This window comes from Cotesia glomerata, linkage group LG4 (assembly GCF_020080835.1).
Source record: "Cotesia glomerata isolate CgM1 linkage group LG4, MPM_Cglom_v2.3, whole genome shotgun sequence".
NCBI lineage: Eukaryota > Metazoa > Arthropoda > Insecta > Hymenoptera > Braconidae > Cotesia > Cotesia glomerata.
The window spans coordinates 959914-982345 of NC_058161.1; the positions used below are offsets into that span (position 1 = coordinate 959914).

Sequence of the window (22432 nt, forward strand, 5' to 3'; positions counted from 1 at the left end):
TGATAACTGAAGAGCTTCAATGTTTTTACACATTTAGATAAGATTTTTTTTCTTATTGAAGCACATTTTAGTTTGTTTATGCTTTATGATCATAAATACTTTATAAGAAGTAATTGTTGCTGGGCGCTTGCAATTGCAGCTTGACTGTTTTCTCGAAATTCAACACAACAAGTCTACGTCTACTTATACCTTATTTGCTTACGGCGTATTAAATTGAATTCATTGGAACAGTGTGGAAGAATTTGAATAAAGGTGACAATTTTTGGTAAGTTCGATGCACAAAACTAATATTTAGAATCACTGATAAAAAATTAACTTGAAAATTATCTTGAATCAAGTAAAAAAGTTTTGGAACAAAGAAATTTTTTTTTGATTTGAGTAAATTTTACTTCATTCAAAAATATTTCCTCTTAATTCAAGAAAATCAAATTTTTTAAAATACTTTTCTGACGATATTTTTTCTCATTATCAAGTCAATTTGTTTCCTGCGCGCTTATATATTTATTTCCTATCAAGTTAATTGTTTTACTAGTGCACTTATTCAAATTATATTAAATTGGCAAGATCAGTACCCGGGCAATCAATTTTAACTTTTTTTAAGGTATATTTCATAACAATTTAACTATTTTTTATCCTCATGGCAATTTATTACAAAATTTGACCATAAAATTTCTTCCTAATTACTTAAATAGGTTTTAAAAATACGGATAGTTAAATAATCAATACGTGCACTGGAAAATAATTAATTTTATTCAAAAAGAAAAATTGTTGAATGAAAAAAATCATTCAAACAGAAAAGTTGTTGAATTAAGAAATATTTTTTGGTTTAATTAAGTTTTTCTTGATGCCTAGATATATAGAGTATATTATAATTAATTTCAATCAATGATGATACGAATAAATTGGTTCCACATATATTTCATCTCAATTTTATATTGGGATTTTATCTTATTCTTATAATGGGATTACAGAATTTTTATTCTTGACTCAAGTTAAATTTTTTTCAGTGTAACTGTATTATAACGAGTTTTGTCATAAAAATATCGCCTACAGTTTTAAATAAATTTTTGTAAAACTTGTTACAGTTACTTTTTGGGCGATTACCTGGAACGAATTCAAAAAAACGGTCTGAACAAAAACGGTCAATTAGTTTATAATTACTGGCCATATAACACCACAAAATTTCTCGAAATGGGAACTGAATATTGTAAAGAGATTTCCGTACGTAAAAAATTTTATTTATCGTGTATAACTTTTAAAATAACTATATCTATCTTAGTATATACAATATATGATTCACGGGTATCGGTATCTCATAAATTTTTCTAATTCTTAAGATGTTTGCTATGAAACATCACTTAATCATTGATAATCCATTAAGGACAATCACTATCTTATAAATTTTTTGTAGGCGTTTCCGCATAAATATGAGAGAGCTGGTATAGGATCAAAATGTCAATCACCGATTTTAAACGCGAAAAATTGTTGGTCAGAAAAAATTGAACCAAAAAAAGATCAGCGAGTGTCAGAGGAATCGTCGAGTTCACACAAGGTCAAATTAAAGAAGCATCCACTAATTGCGGAGTTGGAGAGTTGTCTGACAAATATTAAATTAATAATAGATCGGCGAGATCATATGGAAAAGAAATATCGAAAACAGGAGAAAGAGTATCTGGAAGAATTTAAATTATTAAAGAAAGATGAGAAAAAGAAGGAGTTGAAGAAATACGTACAGGGATTGAAGTCAAAGGAAGATCTAGATGAGATAATATCAATAAAGTCTGTACTGGTGCAGACAATAGAGGAAGATGATGAAGAAAATGTGAAGGATTATTTATTTGAACTGATATCTGATGACTATTCTGAAACTATCGAGAGCCAACTGCATTCGAATCGCAGAAAAGCTGAGAATGCACTAAACCTAATTTACCGAATCGGGTCAGAAAAAGTAAACTTCACAGAAGAAGATAAGAGAATCATCGGAAATTTATTAGCTGACACCATAGAATATTTGTTAATCGATATCCAGTCCACAAATGTCATCTTTCGAACTAGACTGAACAGTGAATCTGTTTTCCAAAAAAAATCAGCTGTTCAGTTCCTGCTTGATAATTACTCAGAGTTTCCAGTTGGGAATTCAACTTTGGAAGATAAGTTCCGGGAAGTAAATTTTGAAGGAAGCGTTGAGATACTCAACGATATTATTGACAACTGGAATGATGTGACTGATTCTGACGAGGGCTCAAGTGACGACGAAAGCGGTCTAAGCTGGTGCTAACGAAGTATCAGAATTCCATACCTGGTGGTTGAAGTAAATTCATTTTAGTGCCGTTTAATTTTGTTTGGAGGGTTTGAAGATAATTGGTGAGAAAGAAGAAACGAGACTGATAATAATAAATAATGGATAATTTAAGGGAGGTACTTGAAGAGATCTGTCGTTCTATCTCCGATGACGAAATATCATTGAAGCGCAAAAGAGTTATCATTTTCAAAATTTCTAAAAATCTTTCTCAAAGACAAATAGATTCTTGGGAAAAAATATACCAACTATTACAAAGTAATAATATGTCAGAGGACGTTTTAACGTTAGTAATTAAAATGTTTTCATATTTCTCTAATAAAAGTATATTGTTTGAGAGTTTCCTCAGTCTAATAGATTTCGTTAAATATTACGTAAATTCTAACGTTAGAAAAACAAAATCAATCATTGAGATAAAGGTCCGCTCATTTTTATCAAAATCAAGAGATAAGACTAATATAAAGCGCAGAGATGTTAAAGCTGTATCTCGTACTAAAATTATGAAAACAAAAGATATTGACAAAACCTTAGTCGCCGAATTTAATAAAATTAAATGTGAAATCAAGGAATTGCCGGAGAATTTAAAATTATCTCCAGACTTTCGAAATACATTTGCGGCAACTTCTCATTACTATAAACATCGATTTTACACTGATCCTGGTAATAATCAATATCTGAGGGTCAGAGAATATTACGAGCATATAATAGAAAGTTTGAATAAACTAAAAGAAAATGAAGTATATCAAGAGCTGTTGAGGAAACAAGAAGACACAAATGTTAATGTTACAGCAATCACTCAGATATATGTAAATTCATACGAAAAATGGTGCAAGACTGTAGTTGCATTTCAATTTAAGACACGGATATTGCAGACGTGTTATTTTAGGCGTTCTAACCGGGATCAGGATAAAAATATTAAAATCGAATTTTTCTATCTTGATGATTTTTCTTTAAACTTAAGGAATAAAAATAATATTTAAAATAAAATTACTTTAATGGGTTAGGGGTAGTTAGGATTTTCAACAAATCGATTTTTTTTTTTTTCAAAAATTTCGATTTTTTATGACCAATTAACTGTTGATTTTTTTCCGAAAATCTAGAAAAAAATTTGAGACCGCCATTTTGTTAATTTTTTTTTAAAAAAAAAAGCTTCGATCAGGCCCAAGATAATCTATTTATAAAACTAATTTTTTCTATCCGATTGATTTTTGATGAATCTCCAAGGACTTATGATAGCCACCGCAAGGACCTTTTTTTGGAACTGGGTCAACACAAACAGCTATAACTTTGGAAATTATACATTTTTTTTTTCCAAATTTTCGTGACTTCAAGTCAAAACATTGTGTAATAATGCCATATTGTTACTTTTGTAAAATAACATGATTTAATAGCAAAAAAAAATTACTGAAAATTCTCATTGTTTCGTGTCTAAATGACCCTAGTCCGCTTGTTCTAAGTTCTCAAAAGGACTTAGTTGCCACCATGAACAAGCGCGGACCTTGAAGAGTCTTGCACAGGGGCCTGAATTCGCACGGACCATGACGAGCGGTCGTCCCTCTCGAGTCTTTCAACCAACTGCGCCAGAATTGTCAGTAGTGCTTGGTGAGGCGGAACCTACGAATTTTCATTGGTTAGTACTGACATGGATTTTCTGTGGTTTCTCCATGTCACTATTCCAAGAGCCTAAGAAGAGGTGAGGAATAGGGTAAATTGCAGTACAGACAGCACAAATCGGTCCACAGCCGAAAAAAACAATAATAATAATGATAATGAAGAGTAATTATAATAATGTTAAAAATATGTAATTAACAGAACTATCTTTGAAAATATATATATTTATTTACTTTAATTAGTCAAACTTATACAATTTTTATTTTTTGAAATAACAAACCAAATAAGAAGATAAATATTAAAATTAAAGATCACTATCTAGCAATAGGCTTTTTTTTTAGTTTGAAAGTAGCGCCGAGACAAAGATGGTCGCTGCCAACGACAAAGTTGGGAATATTTGGCAACGATTCGCAATCCCTGACGGTAGGTAGAAGATACTGACTTGTCAGCTCTACGTTATTGTAAAAAATGTAATCAACGGTGATCCACTCGCCTTGGTTTGTCGTTGCCTCCATCTCTCCTCGCTGGTTCCGGTGTTTATATACGCTGTTCAATTTTAGTGAGTGTTGCAATGCTCCAGATGAAAAATGGGCGAACTGGCCGTCTACTACTTTTACTTTTTGGTAGTCCAGACTTTCCCAGTCTACTTCATTTGTACAATCATTGCAATCTCTTACACGCCTGTTTGGATCTTCATTTCGATACAGCTAAAAAAAAAATAAACAATAATAATATTTTGCTTTATTAAATAATGAATTTTGTTAAATTGCACTGTAATTTCTTAAATATTGATGTTTTTGAAGATATAAGCTCATCTCGATGTTACACTCATCAAGAGCTTTCATTTGAGTACCCATATGCATTTTTTATATATTTTTCATATATACATATATATAATATATATAAATATATGAAAAATTGATGTGGGTACTCAAATGAAAAGTCTCGATGAGTGTAACATCGGAATGAGCTCATATCTTTAAAAATGCCAATAGTTTATAAGATACAAGATCATTTCTTAATTTTTGATAATTTTAAAGATGTAAGCTCATCCCGATGTTACACTCATCAAGAGCTTTCATTTGAGTACCCAGATGCATTTTTGATATTTTTTTCATATATGCATATAAATAATATTTATATATAAATATATAAAATATATGAAAAATTGATGTAGGTACTCAAATGAAAGGTCTCGATGAGTGTAATATCGGAGTGAGTTTATATTTTGAAAAATGTCAATAGTTCACGAGATAAATTGACTATTAACAGTAATAATATACTTCCATTTATGTTGCAGATTTGGGTGTATTACTTAAACGCTGTAAGCACTTGTTTTATGCTGATGATTTAGTTGTCTATTTAACATGTAAACCTTGTGATATAGAAAGCTCTGTAAGAATTGTGAACGAGGAAATTGCTATAATTCTGAAGTGGTGTATTATAAACGGTCTTAAACTAAATCCTAACTAAACAAAGGCAGTGATTTTTGGATCAGCACAAAAATTGGCTGATGTTCAATGTGAAGTGATTCCAAATATAGTTGTAAATGATACTATAGTTGACTATTGTAAATCAGTAAAGTATCTAGGAGTCATACTTCAAGACACTCTAACTTGGTCCTTACAAATTACTGAGGTTTGCAAAAGTAGCATGAGAGTACTTGCACAGTTAAAGATGAATGGAGATGTTTTTTCATTGCCTGTTAGGAAAAGATTGGTCACTACTCTAATGTGTCCTATTTTTGATTATTGCGCGGCTATTTATACTGATATTACAGGTCAACAACAGACTAGACTTCAGAGAAAATTAAATGCTTGTGTACGATACATTTTTAAAATATCAAAGTATGAACATGTTACTCAATATTATACTGAGCTTCGTTGGCTGACACTTAGTTCTAGGCGTAAATTTTTCTTATCGTGTCTTATTTATAAAGCATTGTATCTTAATCAAAAGCCTCTAATTAGGCGAGACTTAGAAATTCTTGAGCCTCGCCTACGCCGAGGAGATATTCGTCAAGACCATCTTGAGTTACCGGTTTATCATTCAGCAAAGTATGAAAAATCATTCTTGATATCTGCGGTTAAAATCTGGAATCAATTACCAGCTGATTGTACGACGTTACCAACGTTTATGGAGTTTCAAACTGTTTGTTATGAATATTTTTTACAATCTGATAGATCATAATATGTATTCATTGTATTAGAATTTAGTGATGATTGAGTGATTGAGTGACTGAGTGTTTAATACACTTCATTATATATACTACTTTATATATACTACTTAACACATTACTTTATATATTATATTAAGATTTTTTGTATCAATTTTGGATGGCCGCAAGGAGTTTCGACTTCATGGCCAATTAAATAAATAAATAATAATAATAAAATTACCATTATTTTTTCGTCACCATAACCACGAAGTCTTTTAGTCAATACATTAAAATGTTGACAATTATCAGTAATAAGTAATGAAGAAGGTATCAATGAATTAGACAAACGTCTAAATCCATGTTCATTTAAAGAACGTCCTTTTCCAATATAATCAAAAGACCCTTCGGTAATAAATTTATAAACTCCAGTAAATGGTTGAAGATTAAAATCACCACAGACAATTATTGGATGATATTCTGGACCATTTCTGTAGTAAAAAAAATAGTTAAATTACTATTGATTAATTATAAAATAAATTAAAAAATACATACGCAGTGTTTCTGACAAATGCAATCCTGTCAACCTCAGCGAACAAAATCTGCGTCTGCGCCAATCTAACATCATTTCTCTTGGGATTGTAGAGAAGATGAGTAGTAGAAATAACGATACAAGAATCAGGACTTTCCGTGAGAGAGAATTTAACGACAATACCAACATTGTCGCGATTGAGGATATCTTCACTTGTTTGATGGTACTCCACGTAGACATAGTCTTTCAGTTTGAATAAACTCGGCTGGTACAGGAGTAGCAGCCCGTCTCGAGTGTCATTTGTCCGTTTTTTATACAAATAATCGAATCCTTGTTCTACGAACGGTACCAGGAATTCTTCTAAATGCTCCATTTGCATTTCTTGTATGCATATCACCTATAAAAATAATTAATTATTTTTCTTTTTAATGAAAAATATCGCAAATACTCTATCTCTAGATACATAATTAAGAAATGACCTTGTATCTTGTTAACTATTGACATTTTTAAAGATATAAGCTCATCCTGATGTTACACTCATCGACACCTTTCATTTCAATACCCACATCAATTTGTTATATATTTATATATATTATATATATATGTATATATGAAAAATATATGAAAAATGTATGTGGGTATTCAAATGAAAGCTCTTGGTAAGTGTAACATCGGGATGAGCTTATATCTTTAAAAACGTCAATAGTTAAAAAAGTACAGTGCAATTTAACATAATTAAGAAATGACCTTGCATCTTGTGAACTATTGATATTTCTGAAGAAATAAGCTTATCCCGGCATTACATTAATCAAAACCTTTCATTTAAGTACCCACATCAATTTTTCATATATTTTATATATATTATATATATGTATATATGAAAAATATATGAAAAATGCATGTAGGTACTCAAATGAAAGCTCTTGATGAGTGTAACATCAGGATGAGCTTATATCTTAAAAATATATATATTATATATATGTATATATGAAAAATATATCAAAAATGCATGTGGGTATTCAAATGAAAGCTCTTGGTAAGTGTAACACCGGGATGAGCTTATATCTTTAAAAACGTCAATATTTAAGAAAGTACAGTGCAATTTAACAAAAGTAATTATTTAATAAAGCAAAATTTTATTTATCTATAGTTCACACAAGTCACAGCAGTCATATAGTGACTGCAAGGTTGCTAGTTTATACTAAAAAAAAATAATTTTTTTAAGAACTTACATTAGCTTCTGATTCAAGTATCTCTTTTTGAACTAATAGTTTCCTTACATCCCATTTTAGTGCTACTTTATGATGATTATTATATAAATAATTATGAGATTCTAATAAATTTTGTGCGAGGATATTAAAAGACAATATTTTGAATGAAAATTCTGTCTCTGAATTTATTGACTCTGACTCTGTAACAGAAATATAAAGCGCGCATAATTTTTTTTTTAATTCAAGAAGATTACTTAAAATCTAATAAAAAATGAAAATTCAAAAAATTACCTGAAGAAACAAATTTCCAGGGTCGCAATTCTTTGTACCTTTTGTGCGTCATACCGTAGCGAAATTTATGTGGTAATTTTCGGAAATCCTCCATCATATCTTGGCTGCACTCCTTGGGAATTTCAGCTGTTGCGTCAGGTACCGGACAAGTATTCTCGCCTTCAATTACAACTTGATCATGAGATTCCATTTTTACACGGTTTTTATTAGTTTTATTATAATTAGCCTTAAACTTATTTTCTTTACCGTCGTTCAATAAATTACTATTATTATTACTATAACTATAATTGTGGTTGCAGGTCGAATAGTTGGGGGCTTCAACTCCTGATAAACATCTATGTCTGCCAACAAACTGTCTCAGTGATAAATCTGTCATAAATATCTACAACAAATAAATAAATAAATAAATTAATATCAGGGTTGTTATCGTTAAATTGTAAATTAATTTTATTAATTAAAAAATAGATAAGATTTTATGATAAGATTTTTTATACAAGGTTCATTATATTAATTATTATTTATTTAGGTAAGTAAAAATTTCAAAATTTATTACTGCAATTTTTGAAAATTATTTTTTTAATTTAATTAACTAAAAAAAAATAATAAATTAAGATATTTTTCAAGTTTTCGAATTTTTTCTTATTAAAAAAATTTGACATTTAGAAAATTAAAAAATTTATAAATTAAATTTTTAAAAAATGTTTTTTTAATCAATTTAATTAATTAAAAAAAAAAAAATAAAAATTTAATAAATTAAAAGACGTCAATTTTTTTTTATTAAAAAAATTTTTGACGTCAAAAATTTATAAGTGCAATTTTTAAAAAATATTTTTTTCATTGTAATTTAATTAATTAAAAAAAAATAAAAATTTTAATAAATTAAGTTTTTTTTCAAATTTTTTGAATTATTTTTTATTAAAAAAATTTAATATTTAGAAAATTAAAAAATTTACAAGTTAAATTTTTAAAAAATATTTTTTTAGTCAATTTCATTAATTAAAAAAAAAAAAAATAAAAATTCAATAAATTAAAAGATGTCAATTTTTATTTAATAAAAAAAATTTTGATAATTAAATAATTATGAAAAAATATTAAAATTAATTAAGCATATTATTTAATAATTTTAAGAATTTTATAACAAATAAATTATGGCAAAAAAATTGACATGTAAAAATTAAAAAAAATTAAAAATGCAATTTTTCAACAATGATTTCATAGAATAAATTTTTGTGTTAAATAAAATTAAAATTGTGACTGCTAACTTTAATGTCATTAAAAAAATTCTAAATTAATAAATTAAAAAAATGTTTTTTTAATATAAATAAATAAATTTGTCAAATGTCAGCCGATGAATTTTTATTTATTGAATTAGCAATAAAAAAATATTTTTAAAAAATTGCACTTAAAGTTTTTCAAATTTTTTACATGTGCAATTATTTCTTTTAATTTTTTTTTTTATAATTTTATTTTCATAAAAAATAAAAATTTTAATAAATACTAATTAAATAAAATAAATTACCTTGGATTGTTGATGAGCATTACGATATAAAAAATTATAGAATGTTAAATTAATGAAAAGTTTTGTCGGTATCATTTAATCCAAAAAAATAGCGCACTTCTTTATTACTGTTATTGTTTTTAAAATAATAAATTAAAAAAAATAAATTCTTGACAGCTTGTTAAGTCATAATAATAAAGTGAACAATAAATACTTTAATTAAAATAATTAATACCTCGGTTTAACAAAGACAATTGTTATTATTTTGTACTAGTGTCTGGTTTTAAAATTTTAGGTTAGATTTTTTTTAATGCCAAGTCACAATTGGCATTTTTTGTAAATAATTAAATAAATTACCGGAGGATAATTTTAGTTTGCAAAAAATATTTATGTGACAGTGAGTGACAATAATGAAAATTTAAAAACAGCTGAGTGTAATTGTTATATATAAGTTGTTTGTTAACAAATAATATGAGTGTCTGAGAGAAAAGATTTAAGTTTACTGAATATATAAGAATAAATATAAACGTTACAAGAGTGTCATTTTATCTTAGTTGTAAATAATATTTTTTTGTAATAATAAGAATAATAATGAAAAAATTCCTTTTTATTTATTCTCAGAAATATTTTTCTTAAACATTTTTTTACCTACGGTTAAAGGTTACTATGCTTACAATTGAATAAATATATCATATATATTCTGTAGTATATATTTATATCACATATCACACATGTCTATTCAAAATATATGCGCACTATACAAATAATATTTTTTTTTATCGATAAAAAAGGTCTCGGTAATTTTATTTTATTTATTTGACAATTTGCAAATGCTGAAATTATTTTTAACAATAAAAAATTATTATTATTATTATTATTAATGAAAAATGGTATTAAAGTCACTTGACCATTTTTTGATTTTTTTTTTAACAAATAGATTTTTTTCAAAAAATTATTTTTAAAAAATTGCATTTTTTATTTTTTAAATATTTCTACGTCAATTTTTTTTTCTACTTTTTTTTGCCATAATTTATTTGTTAAAAAATTCTTAAAATTATAAAATATCTGCTAAATTAATTTTCATTAATGAAAATTAATTTTAGTAGATATTAAATGTTGAATATTATTTAATAATTTTTAGAACTTTTTGTTAATAAATAAATTCTGGCAAAAGTAAGAAAAAAAAAATTGACAGAAATTGAAAAAAAAATTAAAAATGCAATTTTTTAAAAATTATTTATTTGTTAAATAAAATTAATAAATTGGCCAAGTGATAGCTAACTAATGACATTTATTATTAATGATATTAAAGTAATTTGTCACTTGACAATTTTTTTAATTTTATTTAATAAAAAGATTTGTTCAAAAAAATTATTTTTAAAAAATTGAATTTTTTATTTTTTTTTATTAAATTTCTACATGTCAATTTTTTTTCTTATTTTTTTTTGCCATAATTAGTTTGTTATAAAGTTTTTAAAATTATTAAATATGTGCTACGTTAATTTTTATTTATTATTATTATTATTATTAATGCTGAAATTTAATTTTATTTAACGAAAAAATTATTTAAAAAAAATTGGATTTAAAATTTTTACAAGTTGAATTTTTAGAATTTTTTTCATTATAATTTAATTGTTATAAAAAATTTTATTATTATTATTGTGAAAAAAATTTATTTACAAAGGCACTAATTATTTTAAAATTACAATAAAATTAACAGAAACCTGAAAATTTTTTTATTTTAATTAAAAAAACAAAATATTAAATTTTTATTAAAAAAAAATTTGTTATTTAGTTTTAAAAAGTTAAAAAATAATCAGATGTCTGTAAATTTAAAATACATATCAAAGATGATTTTGATTTTTTTATTTTATCTAGATTTAATTGTACTGGCAAATGTGCAAAATTATCTAAAATATTAATTGTCTATAATTTTTTTAAGTCTTTGATATTGGCGTAAGAGCATTCTAAGACTTGGACATTTTTTTTCTATTCATAACAATAATTATAATTTATAAAATAGCAAAAATTGTTAAAGATCGCTATCAAGAAGGCTGAACGCTGCTCCTAAACTCCAGCTTAGTTCATGTCCATTGTATTTTTTATAAAGCTGTAACATAAATAATATTTATCAGTTTTTGGTTCTGTATTTTAAAAATATTTTTACGATATATATTTTTCAACTTTTATTAAGGTAAAAGTATATGAACACTCTTTCTTAATATCATCAATACGCCTTTGGCGTGAAATACCATTGGATGTCATAAATTCAATTAGCATTGAGGCATTTAAATCCAAAGCATTTGAATTCTTCTACGACCTTGAACTCAGAGAGGCATAGTAACCAAAGACTGCATTCACTCTACATAATTTATAGATAAACTGATATGTACAAAACTTTATTGCTCAAATCCATCAGTGGTTTTCATGGTGGTTTATATTACACGCTTTATATTAGCTTCACTTGTATGTCAGTTTGTTTGTCAGTTTGTCAGTAACTCTCCGTGGGTAATCTGCGCGCCTGCGGCCTTCCTTGGTTCTGGTAGCCGTTTCTCAGGCTCCCTCTCCGAAATCGAACTCTGATTCCCCGTATTTATAATATTTATAAATAATTATTCTTTATTATTAGCTTCACTTGTATGTCAGTATGTCAGTATGTCAGTATGTAACTCTCCGTGGGTAATTTGCGCGCCTGAATATTTTTGATAATCAACAAATAATAGTTTAAAAAAACTAAAAAATCACGCTTTTATAAATAAACCAAACTAAAAAGTAAAAAATAAATAATAGTTTAAAAACTAAAAACACGCTTTTATAGAAAACCAAACTAAAAATAGAAAATAAATTTAAATTAAGAATAGTGTTAAAAATTTCAATAAATATAAATTAATAATAGTGTAAATAAAAAAAATGTATTTTATTTTAAAAAAAGCGTGGGGTGCTTTTTAAGATATTATCAAAATGATAATCACTCTACTCATATCTGTCAATAAAATATTTATAACTATTGACACCATGCACCTCACGCTTTTTTTAAAATAAAATACATTTTTTTTATTTACACTATTATTAATTTATATTTATTGAAATTTTTAACACTATTCTTAATTTAAATTTATTTTCTATTTTTTAGTTTGGTTTTCTATAAAAAGCGTGTTTTTAGTTTTTTTAAACTATTATTTTTTTTTTTATATTTACATGATGACTATGTTTATAGTTTTACATGTACTTTAATCACACTATGTATAATTTTGCCATTTGGCTCTTGCCTTGGCATTTAAATTGAATAAATAAATAAATAAATAAAAGCCCCAATAGATGATCATGTACCAGTATATGATCATCTATTGGGGCTTTTACCTTACTTCCATTTAATTAATTTACTTACATTTAATTTAGTAGTATGATCAAGACCAAACGCATCATGTAGTAATACATAAATAAACGTCATATCCAGGCACATAAATGGCTGATCAGTATTAGGATAATTACAAATTTCAACAAGTTTTTTATGGAAAGATTGAAGTGTAATTACACCTCCTGTAAATGGATCTATTAATCCTGCCTGTAAAAAAAAAATTAATTAGATTAAAATTAATAATTTTTTATTTAAATTATTTCAATAATTCAATTTTTTTTCAATAAAAAAATAAAAAAACCTTTTTTATATAATTTTTTTCAAAAAAACAATATTTTTTTTTTTTTTAATTTTATTCAATAGAAAAATTTTAAAACTTTTTTTATTCAATTTTTCTCAATAAAAAAATCAAAATGAAATATTGATTTATTTATTTTCAATAAAAAAACTTCTAAAATTTTTTTATTAATCATTAACTTATTAAATTATCCTTAAAATAATTTTCAAAAATTAAATAAGATTAATTTACTAAAATTCTAACAAAATGCCAATAATTTTTTTTTCCATTTTTCGCCTAAAACTAAAATTTACTTTATGTAAACCTAATGTATAATTCCTATTGGCGTTAGAATAAATAAATAACTGAATAAAATTTTTTTTTATCTAAGGTAAAGACCCAGTTATTGACACTTGCAATTTTATTTTAATTAAAAAAAAAAAAAAAATCAATTTTAATAAATTAATAAATATAATTTTTGAATTATAAATTTTAAGATTGATTTTTCGAGAACACTTATTTTTTCAATTAGAATATTATTTATTTATAAATTTTACGTATAGTTTTAGGGATAGTTTCCCTTGACGCACGGTACATGATAATTTGGGTACATGTTAAAAATTAAAACAAAGTATAATAAAAAAAGAAAATAAGTTTGAGTTATATAGCATAATATCATGTAAGAACAAAGAGAAAAAAAAATATAATAAAATAAAATTAGAAAATTAGACGAAACAAGAGATAGCACGAAATAAGTTTAGATATTTAAGGGAGAAGAGTTGTTATTTCTTATTGTGACTACATCGGTTATTTTTCAATTAGAATAAAATTGCAAGTGTCAATAACTGGGTGTTTTACCTTATCCTAGATAAATAAAAAAAACATTTTTACCTCAGTAGCTCTGTCATAATAATAAGACACAGCATAAATATTATGCTTAGCCAATCCCACAGGTTTCTCATCAATGGTATCAATATAATTTTTAACAACCTTGATACACTCATTGACTCTAACAACAGGCCTGTCTTCTTCCGTGACAGCGCCATTCCACCCCTTGACCTTCTTGTGAGTCCCATTAACGGGTCCCTTGACGAGGTAATTAACACCTGCGTAGCTCCACTTAGCAGAGACGATTGGATTGACGCACTCGGACCTGACCAGAACCTCCTGAGCCTCCTGAGCCTCCTGAGCCTCCTGAACCTTCGGTGCTTGATCCTTGTCCTCCTGATGATGACCAAAGCCAGTGAGGACTCCCTTCCTAGCAGCCATGAGTCCCATCCCAAGATAACTGTAAGTATAAAGCGTCATATTGCGATTGAAGGCGTTGATGGTGTAATAGTGCTTGTCCAGGACTTTGAGGTCTTCCTCGTCCAAAGCGTAGGTGATCTGGGTGGATCCACCGCCCAGGTCTAATACTGCTGCGGTGTTGTCGTTCTTATAACTGGACAGCCTTCCAGTGAGGAAATTAACAGTGAACCAGGCGAAGATTCCCTCATCAACGCCCTCCATTATCGAGACGGAGTTCTTGGTGGTAAAAAAGCCCGACTGGCTGAAGAACTTGCGGCACTCTTGGATGATATTGTCCGCCTTGGCCCGCGGAAGGAGTCTCAAGCCTGCTGTGGCCTTCATGCTCACTGGAGTGTGAGCCCAAGCGGACTCGGGAATCACCGCTTTGGCCTTGTCCAGGAGAGTCCGCAGAGTCTCGACTCCCGCTTGAGGGTCGTCGGCGAAGCTGCTGAGTCCTGGCTTCACTTCGGCGAATAATTCGCTGTCTAGAACTAGGTCGTTGTTCAGGATCGAGTTGTGGAAGGTGAAGGCCAGGACTCGGCTGCCTGTTGAGCCTGCGTCTATTATCACCACGTACTGCTGCTTGTGCAGGTTCAGGGACGATGCTAGCCGGTCGATCATGGATGAGCCGAACCGCAGAGGCTCTGAGTTGAAGGATAGGGCTATGTAGAAGAAGAACAGGATGCTCAGGGTGATTATCACTTTTTTTGGACGCATTTTTAGGAACGAGGAAGGTACTGCTTTCTTCTGGCGCGGTGGTACGTCCTTCGTTTCTCCATTTGACAGCTGGAATTTATTAAATTTTTTAATATTTTGTTGAGATTTATTTTTTTTTTTTTTTAATAGCAACTATGTGACTTGTGAACTATAAATAAAATTTTAGTTTATTAAATAATGACTTTTGTTAAATTGCACTGTAATTTCTTAAATATTGACGTTTTTAAAGATATAAGCTTATATTGATGTTACATTTATCAAGAGCTTCCATTTGAGTACCCACATGCATTTTTTATATATTTTTGATATATACATATATATGATATATATAAATATATGAAATATATGAAAAATTGATGTGGGTACTCAAATGAAAGGTCTTGATGAGTGTAGTGTCGGGGTGAGCTTATATCTTTAAAAATGTCAATAGTTTACTAGATACAAGGTCATTTCTTAATTATTGACATTTTTAAAGATATAAGCCCATCTTGATGTTATGTTTATCGAGAGCTTTCATTTAAATACCCACATGTATTTTTGATGTATACATATATATGATATATATATAAATATATGAAATATATGAAAAAGTGATGTGGGTACTCAAATGAAAAGTCTCGATGAGTGTAACATCAGGATGAGCTTATATCTTTAAATATGTCAATATTTTACAAGATACAAGGTCATTTCTTAATTATTGACATTTTTAAAGATATAAGCTCATCCTGATGTTACACTCATCAAGAGCTTTCATTTGAATACCCACATGCACTTTTGATATATTTTTGATATATACATATATATGATATATATAAATATATGAAAAATTGATGTGGGTACTCAAATGAAAGCTCTCGATGAGTGTAACATAAGGATGAGCTTATATCTTTAAAAATGTCAATATTTCACAAGATACAAGGTCATTTCTTAATTATGTGTCTAGAGTATTTTCAAATGCAGCCTAAATACTTATTATATTTAATTGAATAACGGTGAGAATGATATGAAACCTTGAAAAGGCACAAATTCAAGTCAAGATCTTTGCAATGACACTAAAAAAAAACCAATTTTATCATTTGGCTATCCTGGATACAAAATTTTTTTTATTCTCTTAATAATATAGATTTTACAATATTTAATATAGTTATATGTTTTAATTAAATTCATCTTCCAAAACTCTTATAAAATTTTCTAAGTACAAAAAAAATATTAGAAAAAAATTCTGACGCTAAATATTTGAGCAGACACTTAATAATTTTTTTATTATTCAATAAAAAAATTAAGCTGAGAAAATTTATCTTTGTTTTTTTTTTTTTTGTGTTTGTTATTTTTTGCAATTCTAACAAGTGGATTTTTTAATTAATTTTTTCTGATCTGTTAGTTCCATAAAAAAATCCTAAAAATGATCAAATATAATTTTTTTTTAATTACCACACGTGGAATCTTTAATAATTTATTTTTAACACTTAATCATGCTAAAAATTCAACCTTACAAACCTAAAATAATAATTAGTAACTCTAAAATTATATAACTTACACGAGTATAATACATTTATAAAAAATTCACCATTTAACTTGAAATGAATCCATTAATTTTGTAATTTTGATTAATAATTCCTCATTATTTACTCTTATAAATAAATAAAATTACTAAAAATTAAACGTCATAACCTAAATTGATTAAAAAATAAAAATAAAATAAATAACTCAGCAGGAGCGCTCTGAAGTTGTTTTTTTAATTTAATTTAAAAAAGAAGCTAACTTCACGTCAAACTTTCTGTCAACATATCTATAGTGTCTGTTTGGTCACGTGAATATTAAAATTGTTAAACAATTTTTATTTAAATAATTAATAAATAATCTTTATTACATAACTAATTAAAATTCTTTTCTTCTTTTTCATTTGAAAAAAAATTTTTTTTTCTTAAAAATTAACAATTAAAAAAATTTTTTTTTTTTTTATAATAATAATTATTAATGATTTGTTAAATAAAAAAATTAATATAAAATTTACCTGTCGTCTACGCAACTCCATAGCGAAATTTAATCCAATGAAAAAGATGAGTTTAACTGTCAAATTAAAAATTTCCCGTTATTGCAATTATCTGCTAGAATTATTTTATTATTTTTATTATAAAGTATTGAATAAAAATTAAAATTTTTATAAAATATTTATCAAGATTGATGGCGACATGATGACACGAGGTCGCACCAAGGAACTACTTATTTAGCAAAATTAATGTAATCTGTACTAGTACCTAGTGGTAGTTGTTGACTTGAGACTTGACAACTACACAACTACAGACAGTTTGTACTTGTTATTGTATACTGTTACTGTACATGAACTTGGACTAGTGTTTGGTTAGCTAATGGTAGGGAGCTCGTGTCATGATATGATGACAATGCATCAATTCATCAGTTACCACCAGCCAGATAAAAGTTTAAAGTTCTTAGATAAGTTGTAATTTATTTTAAGATTCATAGAAGAAATAATAAATATCTTCCTTATTTATTAATTTTATATTTTTATTATTACTGATGCAATGAACTTGTAGAAAATTTATTTTTATTTTATTTATAAATCATTTATTTGTTAAATAAAATTAAGAAATAAAAAGTGTTGTAAATTATTAAATTAAAAAAAAATTAAAAGAATATTTTTGAAACATTTCAAATTTAAAATCATTTTTTTTATTTAAGAAGCTATTAATTCATTTTAATCCTTTAATTGTATTAAAAAAAATTATTATTAGCAATTTTGCAAAATTTTAAATTAAAATTTTTCATAATTTATTTGTTAGAAAAAATAAAAATTACAATTTTTTAAAGAAAATATTTTTAAAAAATTGCAATTATAAATTTAAAATTAAAAATGATTTTTTTATAAAAGAAGCTATTAATTCATTTTAATCATTTAATTGTATTAAGATACATTTTATAATTTTTTTAAAAAATAAATTATAAAAAAAATATTAATAGTAATTTTACAAAATTTTAAATTAAAATTTTTCATAATTTATTTGTTAAAAAATAAAAATTACAATTTTTTAAAGAAAATATTTTTTAAAAATTTGCAATTGTAAATTTCAAATTTAATATGATTTTTATAAAGCTATTAATTAATTTAATATTAATTAATCTTAATCCTTTAATTGTATTAAAATATATTTTATAATTTAAAAAAAAAATAAATTGAACAAAAACTGCTGATAGAAATTTTGCAAAATTATAAATTAAAATTTTTCATAATTTATTTATTAAAAAATAAAATTACAATTTTTAAAGAAAATATTTTAAAAATTGCAATTATAAATTTTAAATTTAATATGATTTTTTTTATAAAAGAAGCTATTAATTAATTTAATATTAATTAATCTTAATCCTTTAATTGTATTAAAATATATTTTTATAATTTAAAAAAAAAAAAATAAATTGTAAAAACTGCTGATAGAAATTTTGCAAAATTATAAATTAAAATTTTTCATAATTTATTTGTTAGAAAAAATAAAAATTACAATTTTTTAAAGAAAATATTTTTAAAAAATTGCAATTATAAATTTAAAATTAAAAATGATTTTTTTATAAAAGAAGCTATTAATTCATTTTAATCCTTTAATTGTATTAAGATACATTTTATAATTTTTTTAAAAAATAAATTATAAAAAAAATATTAATAGTAATTTTACAAAATTTTTCATAATTTATTTGTTAAAAAAAATAAAAAATTACAATTTTTTAAAGAAAATATTTTTAAAAAATTGCAATTGTAAATTTCAAATTTAATATGATTTTTTTTATAAAAGAAGCTATTAATTAATTTAATATTAATTAATCTTAATCCTTTAATTGTATTAAAATATATTTTATAATTTAAAAAAAAAAAATAAATTGTAAAAAACTGCTGATAGAAATTTTGCAAAATTTTAAATTAAAATTTTTTATAAATAATTTATTTGTTAAAAAAAATAAAAAATGAAGAAATAAAAATTTTAATTTTATAAGAAAATATTTTTAAAAAATTTCAAATTTAAAACAATTTTTATATAAAAGAAGGTATTGATTAATTTTAATCCTTTAGTTGTATTAAAATATATTTTATAATTTAAAAAAAAAATTTTTTATAATTTATTTGTTAAAAAAAAAAATAAAAAATGAAGAAATATAAATTACAATTTTTGAAAGAAAATATTTTTAAAAAATTGTACTTGTAATTTTTCAAAAAATTTATAATAAGTTTTTTTAATAAAGAAGCTTTTTGTAGATTAATTTTAATCCTTTAATTATGTCAATATATGTTTAAATATGTCGAGTGATAAGAATGTAAAAATTGTAACTAATTGTATAAAATTAATAAATGAAGAAATAAATGAATTTAAAACAAAAAAAATCATTAGTATTACTTTCATTTATTATTAATTTTTTATCATTAGTTGATCTTGAGAATAATTATCCAAAATATATGTACATGAATAGCGAAGTAAATTTGTCTGTTATCAGAGCCTTGAAATAAGTCGAGCGAAAATTAGACGGGAAGGAGTAAATCTCTTTTAGAAGGTCGGACTTGAACGTTTTTTTTGTTACTAAAATATCTCGTGCGTTTTACAGTATGTCGCGATCGTAAGTTTAGATATTATATATGCTCTAGCATTAACTTCAATTTTTCCATACTTTTTTACACTTAGATAATTTAATATTTTTCTAATAAATATTAGTTGTAAAAATGGGCGAAGAAAAGCCGATGGGTTTAATAAAACAAGCTGTGATTCAAATCGGAGCTGGTGGATCAGCTGGCTTTGTTGAAGTTTGTGCGATGCATCCGATGGATATTATTAAAACGCGGTTGCAATTGCAAGTTAAGACTGCTGAAGTTAATCCTTTGTACTATACAGGTATATTTTAATCAAATTTCTTCAGAAATTTTTTATAAATTAATTTTTAATTTTAATTAAAAAAAAATTTTTTTTGGATTTATTTAACTTTTATTTCTTCTTTGAAGCCATATGAGATTTAAGTCAGCAGTCACTTGATAATTTAAAAAAATTTTTTTAACATAAAATTTGTTAAAAAAAATTATTTTTATAAAATTGGATTAAAATTTTTTTGCCGTAATTTATTTGTTAAAAAAATTCTTTAAATTAATAAATATCTGCTAGATTAATTTTTTTTTGAAGGTATCCGTGATTGTATGAAAAAAATGTATCACAATGAAGGTCTAGGTGCATTTTGGAAGGGAATTTTACCACCAATTATTGCCGAAACTCCTAAAAGAGCTTTAAAAGTAAATATTAAATTACAAAAAAATTTTTTTCAAATTAATTAATTAATAAATTTTTGATTTCAGTTTTTTACCTTTGAACAGTACAAACAATTATTTACTTCAGGTTCGGATTTACCAATTCCTGTGGTAAAGTATTTTTATAAAATTATTTTTATCATTTTTAAATTTAAATTATTATTAAAAAATCTGAATTTTAATAATAATAAATCCAGATTCTAGCATTAGCGGGTTTTTGTGCTGGAATAACAGAAGGCTTAGTAGTAAATCCATTCGAGGTGGTAAAAGTCCACTTGCAGTCAAACCGCTCTCAAATGAAGCTCTGTCCCAGTACCTTAGCGGTCACTAGAAAAATAGTCCAGGAGAGCGGTCTGGGTCTGACGGGACTTAACCGCGGACTCTCTGCTACAGCGCTACGAAATGGGATTTTTAATTGTTGCTACTTCGGGTTCTATCACTCGGCTAAAGGGTATATTCCTGTTAATGAAGATCCTTGGATTGAGTTCCTCACAAAGGTAGTATGCTAATAAATTTATATATAATAGGGGAAGGACGGGCAAAACGGATATGTTAATTTGAAAATGAAATAACAAATATATATTACAATCATATCCATTCTTAACTTTGGCTAATAATTTTTTGGGTAATTGAAGTTTATAATTAAAGTAAAATAAAAATAATAACAAAGAAATTCTTCTTCGAAATTAAAAAAAAGTCAACATTATCCGTTTTGCCCTACCAGGGCGGGCAAAATGAATACTCAGGTCGCGTAAAACGAATACTGATTGGAAAATACATTTCAATCAAAACAATCGTCGCAAAAATATCAACCGCGTCCTGAATATGAAGAAAAAAAATCAAATCTGCATCGTCCTTAACAACATTAAACTAAGTACTGTATACTTACGATTTAAAATTTTATTTTTTTTCCTAAATTTCAATATTTATAAAAAAAAATTCCCACAAGTATGCAAAACCAATGCTTTATCGATAACGGTAAGTGTAGTTACATAATAGATTGATAGATTGCTGTCTAAAATGTTTCTATCGACCGACCAGCGATTTAAAACGATTATTCATTTTACCCGCCCTCTCCGTCTTGCCCGTCCGTCCCCTAGCGTGTGCCAAAATGTAACTTCAGTGATGGACCTCTTAAAATTGTAATTTTGAGTTCCGCTATTAATAGGAGTTGTGTTTGGGCATTTTCTGACATATTTTCAGAGTAAGGAATTTATTTTATTCTCATAGAATTTTTTAAAGGAGCTTTGTTTGGGCATTTTCGCTAAAATTTCAAAATTTCGCCAGAAGTATCTAAATCAAGCTTGTGTAAAAAATTCTATCAGAATCAAATAAATTCCTTACGCTCAAAATATTTCAGGAAATACCCAAACACAGCTCCTGTTAAAAGCGGAACTCAAAATTCCAATTTTAAAAGGTCCATCACGGAAGTTACATTTTGGCACACCCTAATATATAATAATTTAATAATCAATTATTAATGGACAATTAATCATTTTTAGGTAGGATTAGGTTTCACAGCTGGCACATTAGCATCTTGTATGAATATTCCGTTCGACGTCGCCAAAAGCCGAATTCAAGGTCCTCAAAATAAAATCGCGTATAAAGGAACTTTTAAAACCTTGAGAATTGTTTATCAACAAGAAGGGTACTACAATACTAGTACTAATAATTATAATAATTTATTAATTGCCATTTAATACTCATTTTGAATAAAATATCCAGATTTGCAGCACTGTACAAAGGACTGGTACCTAAAATACTAAGACTGGGACCTGGAGGAGCCATAATGCTCATAGTTTACGAGTACATGCATTCCTTCTTGACGGAAAAACTCAAAAGCTGATCAAGTTTTTATTTTTAAAGTTTTAAAAACTAAACTATAAATAATTCTTACCTCACT

The 22432-nt window shown here is 26.0% G+C and overlaps 4 protein-coding genes across 9 annotated transcripts; 2 read left to right on the plus strand and 2 right to left on the minus strand.

The window, feature by feature from the left end:
* The first annotated feature begins 83 nt into the window (after positions 1 to 83).
* LOC123264061 lies at positions 84 to 3278 on the plus strand. Its single transcript, XM_044727124.1, has 3 exons — positions 84 to 265; positions 1086 to 1221; positions 1412 to 3278. The coding sequence occupies exons 2-3, from the start codon at positions 1192 to 1194 to the stop codon at positions 2276 to 2278; spliced, it is 897 nt and encodes a 298-aa protein (XP_044583059.1). The 5' UTR covers positions 84 to 265; positions 1086 to 1191; the 3' UTR covers positions 2279 to 3278.
* A 901-nt stretch (positions 3279 to 4179) lies between these two features.
* Positions 4180 to 9764, minus strand: LOC123263308 (protein angel). Of its 3 annotated transcripts, none has more exons than XM_044725944.1 (7): positions 9619 to 9764; positions 8376 to 8481; positions 8100 to 8258; positions 7830 to 8008; positions 6621 to 6994; positions 6310 to 6556; positions 4180 to 4617 (listed from the first exon to the last, which is right to left on the minus strand). In XM_044725944.1, the coding sequence occupies exons 1-7, from the start codon at positions 9691 to 9693 to the stop codon at positions 4225 to 4227; spliced, it is 1533 nt and encodes a 510-aa protein (XP_044581879.1). In that variant the 5' UTR covers positions 9694 to 9764; the 3' UTR covers positions 4180 to 4224. The 3 variants fall into 3 exon arrangements, with proteins under 3 accessions (XP_044581879.1, XP_044581878.1, XP_044581876.1); XM_044725943.1 differs by having other exon boundaries at positions 8346 to 8481; XM_044725941.1 differs by having other exon boundaries at positions 8100 to 8481.
* Positions 9765 to 11476: 1712 nt separating this feature from the next.
* Positions 11477 to 17634, minus strand: LOC123262754 (ectonucleoside triphosphate diphosphohydrolase 5). Of its 3 annotated transcripts, XM_044725148.1 has the most exons (5): positions 17495 to 17634; positions 17251 to 17306; positions 14124 to 15305; positions 12986 to 13162; positions 11477 to 11707 (listed from the first exon to the last, which is right to left on the minus strand). In XM_044725148.1, the coding sequence occupies exons 2-5, from the start codon at positions 17269 to 17271 to the stop codon at positions 11630 to 11632; spliced, it is 1458 nt and encodes a 485-aa protein (XP_044581083.1). In that variant the 5' UTR covers positions 17272 to 17306; positions 17495 to 17634; the 3' UTR covers positions 11477 to 11629. The 3 variants fall into 3 exon arrangements, with proteins under 3 accessions (XP_044581083.1, XP_044581084.1, XP_044581085.1); XM_044725149.1 differs by lacking the exon at positions 17495 to 17634 and having other exon boundaries at positions 17251 to 17488; XM_044725150.1 differs by lacking the exons at positions 17251 to 17306; positions 17495 to 17634 and adding an exon at positions 16774 to 16875.
* Positions 17635 to 19697: 2063 nt separating this feature from the next.
* Positions 19698 to 22375, plus strand: LOC123262755 (mitochondrial 2-oxodicarboxylate carrier). 2 transcript variants are annotated; one of them, XM_044725152.1, is made up of 7 exons: positions 19699 to 19853; positions 19949 to 20125; positions 20408 to 20514; positions 20578 to 20640; positions 20727 to 21026; positions 22032 to 22177; positions 22255 to 22375. In XM_044725152.1, the coding sequence occupies exons 2-7, from the start codon at positions 19957 to 19959 to the stop codon at positions 22373 to 22375; spliced, it is 906 nt and encodes a 301-aa protein (XP_044581087.1). In that variant the 5' UTR covers positions 19699 to 19853; positions 19949 to 19956. The 2 variants fall into 2 exon arrangements, with proteins under 2 accessions (XP_044581086.1, XP_044581087.1); XM_044725151.1 differs by having other exon boundaries at positions 19698 to 20125.
* The last annotated feature ends 57 nt before the right edge of the window (positions 22376 to 22432 follow it).

Excerpts from the sequence above, each read along its gene's own strand:
- LOC123264061 (XM_044727124.1), top strand. The coding sequence starts at position 1,192 with ATGGGAACTGAATATTGTAAAGAGATTTCC. Across the intron at positions 1,222-1,411 it reads AATATTGTAAAGAGATTTCC|GCGTTTCCGCATAAATATGA; the intron begins GTACGTAAAAAA and ends AATTTTTTGTAG.
- LOC123263308 (XM_044725941.1), bottom strand. The coding sequence starts at position 9,693 with ATGATACCGACAAAACTTTTCATTAATTTAACATTCTATAATTTTTTA. Across the intron at positions 8,482-9,618 it reads ATGCTCATCAACAATCCAAG|ATATTTATGACAGATTTATC; the intron begins GTAATTTATTTT and ends TATTTGTTGTAG. Across the intron at positions 6,995-7,829 it reads TACTTGAATCAGAAGCTAAT|GTGATATGCATACAAGAAAT; the intron begins GTAAGTTCTTAA and ends TTATTTTTATAG.
- LOC123262754 (XM_044725148.1), bottom strand. The coding sequence starts at position 17,271 with ATGGAGTTGCGTAGACGACAG. Across the intron at positions 13,163-14,123 it reads ATTATGACAGAGCTACTGAG|GCAGGATTAATAGATCCATT; the intron begins GTAAAAATGTTT and ends TTTTTTTTACAG. Across the intron at positions 11,708-12,985 it reads ATCATACTACTAAATTAAAT|CTTTATAAAAAATACAATGG; the intron begins GTAAGTAAATTA and ends TTTATGTTACAG.
- LOC123262755 (XM_044725151.1), top strand. The coding sequence starts at position 19,957 with ATGGGCGAAGAAAAGCCGATGGGTTTAATAAAACAAGCTGTGATTCAA. Across the intron at positions 21,027-22,031 it reads GGATTGAGTTCCTCACAAAG|GTAGGATTAGGTTTCACAGC; the intron begins GTAGTATGCTAA and ends AATCATTTTTAG. Across the intron at positions 22,178-22,254 it reads ATTGTTTATCAACAAGAAGG|ATTTGCAGCACTGTACAAAG; the intron begins GTACTACAATAC and ends TAAAATATCCAG.